Below are 16,884 nucleotides of genomic sequence, written 5' to 3'. Positions count from 1 at the left end.
TGAATGTGCGGAGGAGGACGAAAGTATGGTGGACGTCTGCGATAATTGGTAAGCTTTGATTGAAGCACCTGACGACAAGGCCATACCAAGGTAGAGGCTCGAATGCATTTGGTCAAGACGTGGTCTTAAAGCCAGGAATTCTCTACCGGATCATCAAGAAGATGATATGCTGAGCAGTCGCCTTCAACAAACAGGTTTGTAACAATCTTACACCGAAAGCTGTGAGGTAGAAGAGAAATACGGCGCCCATTTCCGTCGACAATCACCGTCAGTCAGGGAGCAAAAAGAATAAGGAGACGACGTGAAAGGAAGCTGGAGACTGAAGGAACAGCGTTGTTTGGGCACATATCGAAGGAAGCGACATCTGCAGAGGGTGGACAGAGCACAGCAACAGGTCTACAATGAACTCGGCAACACCCAGCGTTGGATTCTGCCATGCTTTGTTTTCCACCTTATGGGTTGCTCTTCTTTGGATGATGACGCACACCGAGACCAGGCAATTCTACAGCAAATGTATCCCGACGCGGCTCATGATCACGGACGTGCTACCTGCGCTGTCTAGGAAAGAGAATATGTTCACTGTACCCGTAGGCCAGGGACAGAACCACCCACCACCCAGTTCTCCAGCGTTGTCCGTCTTCTTTTCCAAGATTAGGATGGCAGTATGTGTGAGATTGATTGGAAGCTGACAGCATCGGAATCCACAAACTGCTGATAGAGGCAGCCATCTGTCGACCCGGCCACTCCCTGTCACTTTTTGAAACGGTGTTCGCGCTAGGACCGAATTTGTAGCCAGCACAAGGTCAAGCTGGTGTCCTCGATGTGGAGAGGTCTGCGCGGTCCTATTGCGTCGGGTCTAGGTTAGGACAGACGGGAGGTGCTGCGGTGTGCAGAGAGAGGGAGAAAAGAGAGAACAATATTAAGGGCTTAGTATTGTTCTCGATGTCTCTGATTTTCCAGCCTGCCTCGTTTCCGCAGTGCAGAAGATCAGGAGGATGAATTGAAACACGTCGAACCAAGAATCGAAAGAATTGACAGACAAGACGATGGCAACTTGGAAATGGAGTGCAAGAGGTAGGCTGATACTGGTGACATTACCAGCTTTGAGATACTGGGCGAGGACACAAGGACGGAGTCAGGAGTTGAAGTGGACGATGTGAATTCAACTTCGCCTCACTTTGCTTCCCCTCTACTTCACTTCCCTCTCTCTCTCTCTCTCTCTCTCTCTCTCTCTCGTCCTCTTTTACTGCCTCACCTCCTGGTTCGTGTTGCCATTGGCCCTCTGGATTGCTTTTCAGAATCAAAACAAACACCTTCATCATCAACACCTCTCACTTTTTCTACATCTCTTCCCTCCTCTTCTCACTGTCACCACGTCACATCATCTTCTCTTCTGCTCCGCTCCGCTCTCATCACTTGCTCAATTGCGCCAACGGCATCCAGTTCCTCACTGCAGTAGCATCTCTGCTGTTCAGTCAACACCATCATGGCTACTGCGGCGTTTGTTGGTGCTGGCAGTTTGCCCACTGCGGGAGTCGGAGGCGCCCTGTACGATGAGGCATTCCAAGTTCCAACCTATCCTGCTGCTCCATTCAACCAGGTCACCTGGCGTCTCATTGACACCTGGAACAACATCAACGTCAATTACAACACCAACCGAGGACTCGCAGCCGGCTTGGTTTGGGCTACCTTGGTCTATCTGCTTGCCCTCACTCCAACTCGAAAGAGAACGACTCCGTTCCACACCTTCATGCTCATCGGCCTGGTCTTTATGCTCATCAAGTTGATGATCGATATCGTCTCGGCTCTCACTGCTGGTCTCCAGTCCTCCTCGGCCTACACCTTCCTCACCCTCGACTTCACTGACAGCATCTGGACGAGTGACTTCATAGCAACTTTCGCCACCAGCCAAGTTACAGGATGGTTTGCCTTCATCTTCGCTGCTGTCTGTCTCTGGCTCCAGGCGAAAGGGTTGATGACGGGGATCAAAACTCGCTACCCAATTGTCTACAAAGTCATGCTGATCTACCTCATCCTCACCTCCGTGGCCGGCCTGGGTGCTGCCATGGCATACAGCATCCAACAGATTCTTCAGCTTGGCCAGGACGGTGCTGAAATTTACGATTCTCTCAACCAAGCATACAATGCTCGCATCGGATACCTCGCCGCTTACACAATCTGCATTGGGAGCTTCAGCCTTGTCTCCATGGCTTCAGTCGTCGATATCGTTTGGAAGCGTCCTTCTTCCATCGTTGCGAGAAACAGCGCATACGCATCGGCATTGAATTTGATCGGGTTGTTGTGTGTCCAGTCGTTCGTCATTCCTTGTAAGTGCCTCCTTGCCTGTTGTCGCCCTCCCCATTCTAACGCTTCAACAAAGTCATTTTCTGCATTTTACAGATCATCCCTGTGCAGACTAGCATGCTGCACCCCGAGATCATGCTCCTCCCGTCCGTCTACGTGATGCTGCCTCTCGGCTCACTCTTCATGACTGTCAATTCCACCGTCGACGACGCAGAGGCACAGAAAGCTTCACCACTGCCGTCGAACACCATGCCTTCAAAGCCTGCCTTTGCCGATAGCCTTGCAACCTTGACCAACAGCACTACTTCTGCGGCCTCGCGACCCTCTTCATATATGCTCGAGGCAGGACATGGCAAGACGGAGACAGATCGGGAGCTCAGCGCGATCGATTCCATGGGCTCTGGTGCAGCTGCCGGGAAAGACACTGATGTGGCATTGAAGAACAAAGGTGTTGAGGGCAAGGAGGCACTCGTCTCTGAGAAAATGGTGGTTTAGACATATGGAGGCTCCTTCTCGATATCGCCTCAACAATCAACCACATTGGACGGAAATCAGGCGAGGTCATTACAACCATTATGCTTTATGTATGCTCGCGTGGCTCGGTCCGAGAAACCTGCATTCTCGGGAGTCGACAACCAACAAGGCCATCTACGGAGGATTTTTTTTCTTCTTTTGCTGGGTGATATCTGTCACAAGCTGAAGATGCACTTACGGTCAGGGGCCTGGGATGGGGAGCGGGGAAACTTACATGCATTAACTGGAAGTATTGGTCGTGAGTGATTGAGCATCGATCGAAAGGAGGGAGTGAAACACAGAAAATACATCGGCAATCACGCACAGTGAATACGAAGAGGATGGATTTTTCGAGAGACGCAAAACAAGGATAACAATCTTCAGTCGGCGAGGACTTGGGGCTGTGCTTAGCTGGATGGAAACGGTGGAGGACGCAATGGCGTCTTTGTGATCACATAGCTAGCTAGCCAGCCGGTCGCGAAAGAGTGCTTTGAGCTTGTCAACATCAGTATGAGGTGTGAATAACACAACAAAATTTCCACATCGGAGTTTCCTAGGGTTCGTCCTATGCCGTCCGGTTCCTGCTCGTAAGTTGATTTGGAAAGAGACAATGTCCCTGCATTGAACGACAGAGGGTTTCTAAGAGGCAGGTGTGGAGAGAGAGAGAGAGAGAGGGAGAGAGAGAAACCGACACGGTTGTAGAAACCGTCATGCCCGTACCCTTCGTATCAAACCGTGTTCATCATTAATATACTCATATCATTCGGTGCTCACACTGTCACTTTCCTCTTGACCAATCTCACCCAACGTCTTCTTCTCCATTCCCCCGTCCTCCCACGACTGTCAACCCTGGTCGCCTCCTCCCAGTCCCTCACCGCGCCACTTTTCTCTTTCTTGTTTCTCTTTTCCCGCTCCTTCTCTCTCTTCTTCCTGGCCTTTTCCTCCTCCTTGGATTGGTGTCGTACACCTACTTTAGGAACGTTGTAGTCTCCGTATGCCAGCCATAGATCGTCGTCTCTGTTGACGCCGGAGCCGGGCATCGGCGGAAGATCCCACACCCAACCCCCAAAGTCGAGATTGATACTCTCTCTGCGAGTTGTAGAGATTCTTCGTAATCTTGTGTCGCTGTCTTTTCTGTTGCCATCTTGATCGTGGTCTCCAGGGCCGGAGGAGGCATGACCTGATAGAGGCCCATCGATGTTTTGGGACTCGCGGTTGAGGACGTCGTACTCGACGCCCACGACCAGTCTCTCGTTGACCCACTCCCCGGCTTCGAGGTCCAGCTCCCATTTCTTGGATGCCCATTCCCATCCCTCTGGCGGTTCGACGTCTTCGAAGAAGCGTGTGCCCCTTGGCCTGTCGCCTGCTATTCGCGCTGGTGAGAGAGGATCGTAAGGAGAAGGTGTGAAGAGATGGGGCTGCCATTCGGCTGCATTTCCACTGGAGGCAGCGTTGGCTAGAGGACGATGCTGGAGTTCAAAGATCTCCACTTCCCTGGTCTCTGGGGTTGTTGATAGGGTGATCTCAGAAAAGGTAGTGAACGCGGACTTGATCGCATGTGGCGTGGCGGGCAGGGGGATGCCGTGGATATACTTTTGGTGTTTGAGATTAGGGTCGTTCAGCGCGAGGGTTGTTTCGATTTCGGCTTGTTTTTGCATCTTCATCAACCATGCCTGTGCCCTGGGATGGGAGGAGCCAATAACAGCCCATCCCAAAGCAAGAAATATCAATCGCCAAGGAAGCAGATGCGAGGTGATAAAGGAAAGCGTGGTTAGAATAATCAAATACAGAAACAGTTGGGAGGAAAACTGTTCGTCGGAGAAATTCGTGGCTGGCGCGACGTTGTCCACGAGCCAGTCGTGCACGTTACTGAAGTCGGCCATGGTGTTCTGCAGGTCACCCATATTGCGGAAGAAGTCTTTTGAGGTTTCAGGTGCTGGTTTGATGACAGCAGCCGGGGCTAATGCGGGGCCTGTGTATGCTTGATGGTATTCTGTTGTAAGGTTGGTGCTACTGCCGTGGGCGAATGCGGGCGTTGGAGGTGGTGGGTGGCGAGAAGTGAATGCTGGGATCATGATATAGAACAAAGCTATGGCAAGAGGTACCACGACCAGGAGATATGGATCGAGACAGACGAACGAGTACGTGGCTAGGAAGGACAAGGTTTGTGTTGGCCTTCGCCAGGTGAAGAGGCGGATGAGGCGATTCTGAAAGACGAACACGATGCCGATCCGGGCGTTGAAGCGACGAAAGTTGTATGTCATCAATGGCAGGCTAAATGCAGGGCGAGAGACATTTGAACTTGACGGCACGGTGGTTGGAGTGGTGGGTAGGTCGTCCTCACCATCGTCTGTTGGAAGCACCTGTTGGAAAACTCTGAGAGAAATATGTCAACGATCGCCATGAGTAGGCATATATCTTTCAAGGTCCATCAAGCAGAACTTGGGAAGCTGTTGGAGAATAAGATAGCACCAAGGGGAATGCATACTTCGCAAACAGGCGATCCTGAAGAGACATTCTTCCTGCTGAAAGTGGTGGTGTGGCTTCATTTCTCCCGGGGAGAGAAGCAGGGCCGTCTTGAAGCTGGGTGTTCAGTTGCGATGGCGGGCGTGCTCTCTTGGACTTGTGCTTGTGACTTGTGATGTCTGCTTCAGAGGATGAAGCATCCACGTCACCAGAGGGGATAGTGATGAGTGGCGTGGGCTCATCGCGATTGGCAAAGGCTTCGGCTGTGTATTCATCCATGACGAGTCTTTTCTTGTCTCGGGAATTCACCGCTGCATTTTCCCGTTGTGGTAAGCCTGTACAGCAGGCAAGAATCGCACTGCGCGAGATTGAATTGATGTTCTTTGAAATGGGGAAGATACATGGAGTCGTAGTCGTGCATCGACCATGTGGCTATATTTATGGGTCATGTGATCATCCAGCCACGTGTGGCTTGACTGTGGCTGACATGTGTGGCACTTGGATCTCAGGTGACACGAAACCCGGGTTTGACATTTGTCGCAATACCCAGAAAGCCTGCATTCCACTCTCTTATCCTTGGATTTGTGCAGAGAACCCCGGGATTTCCCACGCTACTCGAGGGACTTGATAGTTGTGTAGCGAAACCATTTTGAGGACTTTTAATATTAACCCATGGCCGAGGATCGATGCGAGACGAGATTGCCACAGGTTGATTGTCTAGCAGTCGGCCCTTCTAGTGGAGGGTTTTGTTTGATGGCCAATCTCTGCACCCACTTGGACAACTAGGGTTGCTAGGCCCCGTTAAACCTCTGCAGGACACCCAATGCAGGAAAGCCACACCTTATAGTGGGCAATCCGTTTGGCTCCTCCACCTACGATCGCCCCCCGTAGAGCCTTTTAGAGGACCCTAGGGACAGCCCAGCTCAGGCACACGGCCACCGTAGCCATGGATGATGTCCCCCCAACCCCTGTCCCAACCCCATCGCTCTTCGCAAGCCCAGAACGGATGGACCTGCGCTGTTTCTTTGTCGAGCCAGGTTTGGGAGGGTCGCTTTTTGGCAGTTTGATTATTGTCACCGCAACATCACAGATTTCCCACCCGGACCCTACCCTGGACAAACAACAGATTCTCTCCAGCATCCTTTGGTACCTGTATCTTGAAACAACCCGTAACCGGGGTTCTTTCTTGCTTGATTTTTGATCCCATCCCAGCTCAGCCGGCTCCTCGGAATCCTCCCCTGACGACATTCCAAAGTACGCGTCCACCACGTCGAACTGTCGCCCACACCCACGCACTCCCTGGGCGGACACCCTGGTCCACTCTCTCAGAGAAAGGTCGCGACAGGGTCGGTCTGACCTACAATTCTCACTGCCAACCCGACCTCTATCATCCTCATGGAGTGAGCACCAGCCTGGTGTGGCAATGTCGAGGCTCCAGCATTGAATGACGGGAAACCTGTATGTGAAAGAGACGGGATAGGGGCAGTGGCACCTTTCTCGCCATGCCTTACCGACAGAATGCATCTGGAACAACACAGTCCAGTAGTGTGAAGGCGAGCAATACGAGATCCGACGACTCGGATAGCAGTGGTGGTACGAACGTGATGCAATGCCACTGGATACCTGCAGCAGAGGGACCCCAGCTGACTTTGTGTGACGATACAGTTGCCGTCGCAGGAGTCGACACTCTTCCGTCCAAGAAACAGCCGCCTTCTTCCTTCCCGGCCGCCTCTATGACAGTATCGACGACGACCGCCAAACGCGACTCGGGTGAAAATGCCACAACAACTCGCAGGAGACAGTCGTCCATCCCCAACGCCACAAAAACCCCGATGGGTCCGCGTCCCTTGGACTACGGTAGCCTAGGGAAGAGGTGAGTATCGCGGTTTCCGTCGATAGGTACAATCCGTCAAAGCTAACCCGTCCCTTCTATGTTCCAGGTCGGCCAGCAACTCGATAACTCCCCAGTTTAAGTCTGTACGAGGCGCCTCCGCCGTTGCTTCCCACGATCCATACACCAACGAACTATCCATAAATGACATCTCCAGATTCAGTTTTGCATCTATACAGGCGAAACCCCCATCGCGAGACGATCGTGATGGCTCGTTGGATTTCGGGAATTTCCTGGAGCCGACATTCAACTTCGACGATTTCCAAGACACAATTGTTGGCACTGAACCCAGTCTGAACCATTTCCCTCTACCCGGGCGAGGGACAACAGCCAAAGCTCCTCCCGCCTCTGACGCGCCTGCACCCGACCAAAAGAAGACACCTGCACAGCCAGCGATTCCCGTACCATCTCGGAAAGGTTCTGGTGTGGTCCCAGTAACCCGCAAAAGTTCTACTGCGTCGAATAATTCGAGGAATTCTGTGAAGTCTGACTCCATGGCCACGGCCACAACATCGATCCTTCGAGGACGGAGACAGAGCCATTTCCCGCCCAATTCATTCAACAACGCAAACGGTGGCCCCAAAGCACCGAGAAAGTCTGTGGGGCCAGGCACCTTTGTTGCCCCAGATAATGCAGAAAAGTCAACAGTGAGGAGACGGCCGAGCGCAGGGGGCAGGAAATCCAGTACGGAAAGCAGCAAGAACTTGTCCCTGAGACAGTTATCTAGTCGGACTGAAGGGAGTGGAGCAGAAGATACGAAGACTCCGAGCACGACTAAATCAAGGGCATCATTAGCTCCCAAACGACAAAACTCCAAAGACTTGCTCACTCCTTCGAGGACACCAGATCCATCACGGTCAACTTCGACTACAACTCATAACACGCCTACGAGAAGGAGTGGGACGCCTGGGAGGACAACCACACCAGGGGGAAATGCTGACCGTAACCGGCGGATATCTGTCATGCCCCATCATGCGACTGGGTTGGGGGCTCGTACCGTCAGCCCGACCGATGCTCGCCGCATGAAACGAATGTCGATTGTTCCCCCAGCACCACCGTTGCCTCAAAGCCGGATCTCACAAGCTCCCCCAACTCCTCAGCCTGAACCTATACCCCAGCTCCCTCAGTCCGATCTACAGTCTCCAGCGATACCAAACCGCAAGAGCTTGACGCCGTCGTCTTCACGGACCACTCCGGATCCCAATCGCAAATCCTACAGCTCAGGTCAATCTTTGTCATCAAATACTAGTTATAATTCTGTTCGAAATGTTGTCAATATCCCCGTCAGACTTCCCCAGCCCGTCAGCTCTTCGAGATTGCCTACAGCGAAACCCCGGCTCGATATTTCCACAACCACCAACTATGAGTTGGAAGTGCCGCCTGTCCCTGCTATACCAAAAGCTTATGAATCTCCCGGGAGTGAGCTGGACCAACCCTTCTTCTCGGCGAGGTCCTCCAGTCTGCCGCCATTTGATGGAGCTATCTCTGCGAGTCCAGTGGTGTCCACTGTAGCTGATGCAATGAAGGCATTGGAGACACCTCGCGCGTCCAGCAATGTCTCGCATAGTCCCGCATCACAACCTCAGCCTCCTCCAGTCGAGCCCGAGCTCAAGCCCAAATCGCAACCACAGCCACATCCGCAACCTCAGGCAAAAGCGAATAAGAAGTCGCTCCAGTCGCTCAGGCTACCGCCATTGAACCTGTTGCCGTTGAGCACGCCTACCTCTGCCAAAATCAGGTCACTGAATGCAAACTCCGAGACTGGGGAGCTTCCGGTGACACCACCTGGAATTCGGAACACCATGAAAACACCGAGCACACCTATGACGGCTTCCAAGGCAAGTTTCTTTTCTAGAGGACCGAAAACTGCCGACGAGGGCACGACAATGCGAAGTAGCACCTCGCACCATGCTCTACGGTCGGATGAGCTGCGACCGCCGAGCGATATCAGTCCAAACTTGCCGGTATTCTCTTTTGAATCCGACAAAAGTCGCACAATCTCACCATTTGTATCTTCCTCCCTACCCAAGAGCAACGATGAGTTTTCGAACTATATGCGACCCAACTTCATCAACGAGTTGAACAGGAACCCAAGTCAGCCTCGACCCAACGGACCTCGTGCCCCTAGCTTCTCAATCACACCGAAATCCGAAGCTACGGTCGTCTCAAGTCCGGCAGAAAAGCTTACCGAGAGTGAATCTGTGTTCTCTACAACCTCGCTCAGGAGGAAATTGAGTCGCAAACGGAGTGAGTCGAAGTTGCCAGAAACAGCGACGCAGGATGAAGACTTGTCCAAGTATGATAACATGCCTCCGCCAAAGCTTCCAGCGTCCGCAAGCTGGGCCAATATCCATACTGGGGCTGCAAGTCCTCAACGGCCGTCTTACCTCAGGTCCCGGAGACAGACATCCACGTCTAGCACAAACAACGGTCCAGAACGAAAGGAGAGCTTTGACAATACCGTGTCAACTGGTCGTCCATCACTCGATTCTGGGAGAATTCTCGCAGCTAATTCGCATCGGTCGGGATCCCTCTCGTCTAGCGCTCTCAACCTTACTGCCCATAAACCAGTACAACGTCAACAAGAGCAACCACCTTTAGATCGCGACGACATGGTTGCAGAAGATGAAATGAAGAAGCTCGCTTCGAAGAGGAAGGACTTTGAATCAGCCGCACGGGAGTTGGACAACCTTCGAGCGCGGGCCAAACCTACCACTCGCATGTCACACGTTGCTGCCGCGCGTATTTTTGACCTGAATATCTTTGAACGAGGCGAGATTGTTGATTTCCCGGACGTTTACTTCACGGGAACTCTCAACGCAAGGAAAATTGTGGGGGATCCGGGGTCAACTTCCACCAATTTCGGATATGATGATGAACGCGGTGATTACAATATTGTTGAAGGAGATCATCTGGCCTACCGATACGAGGTTGTTGATCTTCTTGGGAAAGGTAGCTTTGGACAGGTTGTACGCTGTGTTGATCACAAGACAGGAATCCTTGTTGCAGTAAAGATCATTCGCAACAAGAAAAGATTCCATCAACAGGCTCTTGTGGAGGTCAACATCCTGCAAAAGCTCAAGGAATGGGTAAGTCGAGAGCACGAAAGGTTTGAATGTTTTCGCTCGCTAACACGATACCAGGATCCTCACAAAAAGCACAGCGTTGTCAATTTCGATCAAAGCTTTTATTTCCGCGGCCATCTTTGTATTTCTACCGACCTCCTGGGTATGAACCTGTACGAATTCATCAAAGCGCACGACTTCCGAGGTTTCTCGCTGAAACTGATCCGACGATTCACGAAACAGCTTCTCCAATGTCTGGTCCTTCTGCAGCACCACAAGGTTATTCATTGCGATCTCAAACCAGAAAATATCCTCCTCGCGCATCCTGTCCATTCTGAAATAAAAGTGATTGATTTTGGTTCCAGCTGTTTCGAGCACGAGAAGGTGTACACTTATATCCAATCCCGATTCTATCGGTCACCCGAAGTCATTCTTGGAATGTCTTACGGCATGCCTATCGACATGTGGAGCGTTGGCTGCATCCTGGCAGAGCTTTACACTGGTTATCCAATCTTCCCAGGAGAAAACGAGCAGGAGCAACTTGCCTGCATTATGGAAGTCTTTGGTCCTCCAGAAAAGCATCTCATTGAGAAAAGTAGCCGGAAGAAGCTCTTCTTCGACTCGATGGGTAAACCTCGCTTGACGGTATCTTCTAAGGGAAAGAGAAGGCGGCCGAGCTCCAAGGATTTACGACAAGTCTTGAGATGTGATGACGAAGCATTCCTAGACTTCATAACTAAGTGTTTGAAGTGGGATCCGACACGACGAATGACACCTCACGAGGCGAACAAGCATGAATTTATTACAGGGATCAAAATGAGCTCGAGCGCTGCCAGGAGGAACACCCAGTCCGCTGTGAACTCACCAGTCAAGAGAGGGAACTCTCTGACCACCACCGGAGGGGGCATTAGACCACTGCCACAACCTCCAACTACCTTGAAGGCGCCAGTTTCAGGTCGACAGGAGACCTCTCCAAACAAGGGAGGCCCACGGCGCCAGTCAACCATGACTGGGGGCTTTCAAGCGACATCACAAGCCAAGCGCGCGTCACATGCGGCGATGACCTCGTCGGCGTCCAATCCGAACCTGGCAAGACTGACTGTCGGCCAAAGGAGTCTGAGTAATAGATCTGATTTAGCTGCAGCGGCGGCGGCGGCCAGTCTAGTCAAGTGATGATGGGATTTTGAGTGGGTATGCTGGGACCACCTAACATGCTGTTGCTGATGGATGTTGTCTCTTTTCTAGATCATGTGGTGCGTTCGAGACAGGGAGACGTGGATGGAAGACGAATTTCTTACTATCGTTAATGAACATATAAAAGCTTTCAGCATAGCACAAGCATTGGGGACGCACCTGGCCGGGCACAGGATGACGATGGCTCCGGACATTTGGCCCATGGCACAGCCATGAGTTGGGGCGGCTTGGGCGGTGCGCTTGCTGCGTCTTTAATATTGTATACCACGAATGAATCGAAGATTCTTGAGGACGCTGGGCCTCCTGGCAGTCTTTCTGCCGCAGCGCCAGCTATCTCATATCGTTTCAGATCCTCTGATTGCTTTGCTGTACGTAGCTAGCTAGCGAGGGCTCGACTCCTACACGTTGCTCACATCACTCACACATCCAGGATGGAGTCCTCTCGATCTGGGGGCACCGCACAGAAGTACCTCGTATGTAAGTGCCGTGAGCATAGGAGGCTAGAGGCAAGACGGCGGGAGGCTGGCTGATGGTGGTTGGGTCGGGGCGGAAACACGGTGGTGGCAGCAACTAAACTGACCATGCAAAAGAAAAATCCAAGAGTTCCCTCTCTTCCTGGGCTGTAAAGCATTTGATTGAATGATTTTGATATTGCAAAGCTTTATTGAACGGGCAGGAGAAAAACACGGAAACAAAGACCCCGTAATCCTCCCCTTCCCCTTGCGCTGATTGCCGTTCTGTTCAAAGAAGACAAGCGCAGTTGGCAGAACGCAGCGCATAAAAGGCACAAAGGAAATGAGAGATAAAAACTCGTGCAAAACGCAGGCGCTTTTGCTCGTCTTCACTGTATGTACCATGCCATATCCCCATTGAAGGTGTCATTATTGGATTTGCGGATCTGCAGGACGCAGACCGTTTTTGAGTTGATTCGTAGCTTGGGTGTGTGTCATGGGCTTGAGGATGGCGGATGCAAATGGAAGAGTAGTCTCGGGGTGTACGTTTGTCGCTCTCAAGAGTACCCGACTCGCTCGTCAATCACTGGCTTCTCTTCCAATCTCCTTTTCCACCGTCCTCTGCTCTTCCCGGGTCGTCGCCGCTCAGCAGCATTCGGCGAAGCACTCGCAGCAGTCCGCGCAGCATTCACATCCTTCTTCGCAAACAAAGCAGCAGCAAAGGGCAGCGAGACTATCAGACAATGTTAGCCGCTACGTATCCTTTATGCGCCTATTTCCTGAGGCCCCAAGGCCGGAGGAAAGAGGTATGGTGCTTCTTACCAAGCGCCCAAGCATCCACGGTCTTGTCCCCGAGGCGCCGGTTGTGGCGGAGGGTAGTTTTGAGGCTGTTGGTATGGCATACCCCCTTGCGGTGGTGGGTAGTAACCTTGCGGAGGACCTTGAGGCGGGTAACCTCCTCCGTAGCTATTGAAGGATATGAATTAGTGGACAGCGCCAAAAAAAAAGTGATGGTGGGAGAGGAGGTGCGGTGACAACGTGGTAACAGGGCGAGCGCAGGGAACAGAAAATGTACACGCTCAGGTGAACGTGTGCTCTTTTCTGAACTTGCCAGAAAGTCTCATGAGGTAAAGAGAAAGATACAGCGTAGGCAGGCGGTATCAAGAGAGGACTCGAAGTCAGGACAACTCACCTTTGCGGAGGGTACTGAGGACCACCTTGGTAGTATTGTTGGCTCGACATTGCAGCGGCGGAGTGGGATGTAGAGTCGGTTATTGATGAAAGGTCAAAAGAGAGCGTGGGTTGATGAGCCTGTGATGGTTGCAATAATTGAAAGGTGATCGCAATGGATGAATGAATGCAATGCGAATTCTCAAGGCGCAGGAAGAAAGAAGAGAGATTAAGAGGTCAAAGAGGGTCTGGTGCCGGCAACCACAGTCAGTGCCTAGCGGTGGGTGTTGGAGGGAAGGTGGGCGGCGATTTGCTTGACAAAAAGCTTAGATGGTCGCAGCAGGCGGTGGTTCCCAGCCCAAAAAGCGGAGCCTAGAGTAGATATTTGGGGGTGACCAGCAGGCCTGGCTTGGTGAGGTGGTGACCCTGGGGGGTTGGCACTGGTTTAATAAGGGGGTGGTTGGTACAGAGCTTGTTTGAGGGTTGTGATTGTGAGACGAGAACACAAACGGCTACCCATGGCACATTCTCCTGCTGTGCCTTCTGATATACTAGACACTGTGGATAGAGTCACGAGTTCTTTGGGCAAAGGTGATATCAATTCGCCTTTCCAGCAATGGTTGCGCGCATTGGATTGACTTTCTCTTCCCTGATTCCAACTGTCCTATTGCGCAAACCTGGCGGGCGCAGCTGAAACACCACCCTCTGACTACTACTACCAGCAACGGCCTCTTTCCGGGCACATCGTTTTACAGTACTCGCACATACGAGGTACGCCTGTGGCCCTTCACGTTCCCGTCGGCTAATTGCTCAGCCACACCCAGAGACCAAATGTGCAGCTGAAATTCGGCAAAGAGACGCACAAGTCACACTGGACCGAGTACGTGTACTGAGTCCAGCCACTCATTTGCCACACTTGAACCCATTCAGGACGTGGCACATGTCCTATGCGATTGGCCCACGCCGGCTGATGGAACCGTGAGTCTATTGCGCCTCGAACCATCTACCATGAGCGATCTCGCAAGAAAAGCATGTGTTTGCGAAAGGGAAACAAGTTGGACACCTGCACGAGGATACACAAGGTCAGGTGGGCTGCCAAAGGTCTTGTTCAAATCATCTAAATGGCCTATTTTTGGTGCACCAAGAAGACCACAATCTGCGAATCTGTGCTTCCTTGCTTGTGGAGACAAAGATCGAGTTGTTGATGTCGACCCTCCGAACAACGCACTCTATGACATCTCCCAGAGCTCTTCGACTTGCCCAAGTTCGACTTGATCGAGGCGAAGGTGTCTCTAATTGCGTTCTGGTGCGTGATGTCGACGAGGAACACATGAAGATTGGAGGGTTGCCATTCTCACCTCTGAACTACTCGTCGTAAGTTCTCATCGTTGACATCTAGCATTGCTACATCTTGGGCTCCAGCACGAGCGAATGCCATACAAGTCGCCACGCCAATACGTGCCTGCTGCGCCGGTGACAACGACCACTTTTCTAGCCGCTGACAGTTTTGGTCTTGTTGATGATATGGCTATAAGCATTCTGATGGATCGTTCTTATGAAGGAGGGTCAGTATGCCATTACGTAGACCAAAGTGGCACTGTCCTCTCTGACAGCGAGAATACTGTGTCAGAGAACAATGGCGTTCGAAGCCCTCCAAGGTGAACGCGGCGCCGAGGTATGTCAAGTCTGTCAAGGGTAGGAGTATCGTATCAAACGCTCCAATCAGGTTGCTGAAAAACGTGGCATCCCGCAATGCCAACCTCTGCCCTGGCCGAGATACCACATCGAGTCTCAACTGTTCTTGACTTCTATCTCCGGCCTCATAGAATGCCGTCCGTTCCCGGCATTCTGATCACCGCCGCAGTCCCCAAACACAATCCAAGAAGGGCGAATATGAGCTACGTGAGTCGCAACAAGAGTGTTCGCCTCTACCAGATTCACAAGCATCTCAAACATCAAGACTGCAGTTTTCTGACCAGGGGAAAGGGCTGAAATGGAACAGGTATGTTTGTAAATCTGGCTGTCATGCACCCACTACCAGAATCATCAAACATTCAAGTGCTTTCTGTCCACCAACTAAATGGAAAACACCACACAGCTTTCACTTCGTGGGCTTTATGCTCTAGTCACTGGCGGCAACCAAGGCATAGGGCTCGCTTTAGTCACTGGCCTTGCTCGAGCTGGAGCGAATGTCGTGGTCTTTGACATCTCCCCACCTTCGACTGAATTCGAAAGTATTGCAAGCTCCTACGGCATTCGCACCGCGTATCGGAAGGTGGACGTGTCGTGTGTGGCATCCCTTAAACAGGCTTTTGAAGATACACTTCATCCGTTCTGCGGAGACGGTGGTCTAGACATCTGCATCGCAGCTGCAGGGATCAACCAAGTCAAGGACTTTCTCGCCACCGAAGAAAACGACTTTGATAAGCTAATGAAGGTCAACGTCAAAGGGGTATATTTCACCTGCCAACTTGCCGCGCAAACAATGATCGGATCCAGGCCAGATCGTGGCGAGACCACGGACATGCTAAGCAATGGGTGCGGAAACAGGAGCAAGAGCAAAAGCATCATTGTCATTGCTAGCACAACATCTTACGTGGCGGTTCGGACGCACAATTCAAGCGCATACGCCGTGACCAAGTCGGCCGTCCGGGGAATGGTACCTGAAATAGCAAAAGAACTGGGATCACGTGGGATCAGAGTCAATTCGATCAGCCCTGGCTACACCTTGACAAGTATGACAGAGGGATATCCGGAGATCATAAAGCAGTGGCAAAACGACACCATGCTGGGATTCATTGGCGTGCCCGAGGACTATGTTGGTATCTCCCTCTATCTGGCGAGCAATGCAAGCAGATATGTGACTGGACAAGATTTCCTGATTGATGGGGGCTCGACCAAATGGTGAGACACGGCCGGCGGACCCGATATTGACGGGGGAAAGATGACCAAACGTGTTCTATCTGGCAGATGGGGTGGAAGGAGACAGGCGAGAAGAAAAGAGCTGGTCATGTCATGCCATATTGGAACGGGTCACATTCTTGTGGATTGACGCCATCGACGGCGGGATATAGCAATGGACCTACTTTGTCTACCTCGCCGTCGATGGTCTGTATTGGGATCAAAGACTGAATTGTTCCGGCTTTCCCCACACAGGTCAAGACAGCGCGATAGGCGACAGTTAAACTCTGTTACTTGCGACATACGGGAATTGGGAATTGTGGTGAGAATATGATCATGAATAAGACAAGGTCCTGTTCCCGTCGCCCCCATCGGCGTCTAGTAGTTCCTGGTGGTAGGTCAGCTAGACGTTGACGTATTGCTTGCCGCCTCCACCCATGGGGTTATTCCCCGTCCTCACCTCCACAACCTGGTGGATTCCAAGTCCGGGTCTAGTCATCATTCGATCCACATATCTAGCCTGTGGCCTCTGAGGGAGGAGGACGGGAAGCGGTTCGCAAGCCGGAGTCTGGGGTCTGGAGTCCGGAGTCAAGACGGATAGGTGAAACCAGTCGTATCCTTCAACCGGCATTAATGAAGCCCGGAAGTTAGTCACCCTAGATATACCTCGTACAGACCCGGGGGGGAACAAGGCTGTCCATCAGTGCCAGTGGCCACTGCCAATGGCCAGCTACTGACTTGGGAACGGGCATGTTTCGTCTCCTAGAATCGTACCGAAGCGATCCATCCCGGGTGGTAGAGTATTGAGGTTTCACCATCAAGACAGAGAGATGATCTTTGGAACTGTTTGGTTCAGACTGTCTTTCTGTGGCAATTGGCACCATCGCGGCGCCTCCTTTGGAGAGAGGGCCGAGAGGTATCATGTCCT

At 52.0% G+C, this 16,884-nt stretch overlaps 4 protein-coding genes across 4 annotated transcripts; 3 read left to right on the top strand and 1 right to left on the bottom strand.

Moving 5' to 3' along the window:
* Positions 1-1,486: 1,486 nt before the first annotated feature.
* On the top strand, positions 1,487-2,799 carry AYO20_01410 (hypothetical protein; the record flags this gene model as incomplete). The annotated part of the gene is made up of 2 exons (XM_022639716.1): positions 1,487-2,327; positions 2,381-2,799. 2 exons carry the CDS (start codon positions 1,487-1,489, stop codon positions 2,797-2,799), a joined length of 1,260 nt encoding a protein of 419 aa, XP_022504104.1.
* Positions 2,800-3,587: 788 nt separating this feature from the next.
* AYO20_01409 (hypothetical protein) lies at positions 3,588-5,562 on the bottom strand (the record flags this gene model as incomplete). Its single annotated transcript, XM_022639715.1, has 2 exons — positions 3,588-5,193; positions 5,306-5,562. 2 exons carry the CDS (start codon positions 5,560-5,562, stop codon positions 3,588-3,590), a joined length of 1,863 nt encoding a protein of 620 aa, XP_022504103.1.
* Positions 5,563-6,785: 1,223 nt separating this feature from the next.
* Positions 6,786-11,412, top strand: AYO20_01408 (hypothetical protein; the record flags this gene model as incomplete). The annotated part of the gene is made up of 4 exons (XM_022639714.1): positions 6,786-6,876; positions 6,949-7,156; positions 7,224-10,263; positions 10,318-11,412. The coding sequence occupies 4 exons, from the start codon at positions 6,786-6,788 to the stop codon at positions 11,410-11,412; spliced, it is 4,434 nt and encodes a 1,477-aa protein (XP_022504102.1).
* A 3,279-nt stretch (positions 11,413-14,691) lies between these two features.
* Positions 14,692-15,963, top strand: AYO20_01407 (hypothetical protein; the record flags this gene model as incomplete). The annotated part of the gene is made up of 2 exons (XM_022639713.1): positions 14,692-14,730; positions 15,154-15,963. The coding sequence occupies 2 exons, from the start codon at positions 14,692-14,694 to the stop codon at positions 15,961-15,963; spliced, it is 849 nt and encodes a 282-aa protein (XP_022504101.1).
* Between the last annotated feature and the right edge of the window lie 921 nt (positions 15,964-16,884).

Source organism: Fonsecaea nubica, assembly GCF_001646965.1.
Source record: "Fonsecaea nubica strain CBS 269.64 chromosome Unknown Scaff6, whole genome shotgun sequence".
NCBI classification, from domain to species: domain Eukaryota; kingdom Fungi; phylum Ascomycota; class Eurotiomycetes; order Chaetothyriales; family Herpotrichiellaceae; genus Fonsecaea; species Fonsecaea nubica.
Note: the sequence above shows the minus strand (reverse complement) of the source record. Positions and strands in the feature narration are given on the sequence as shown.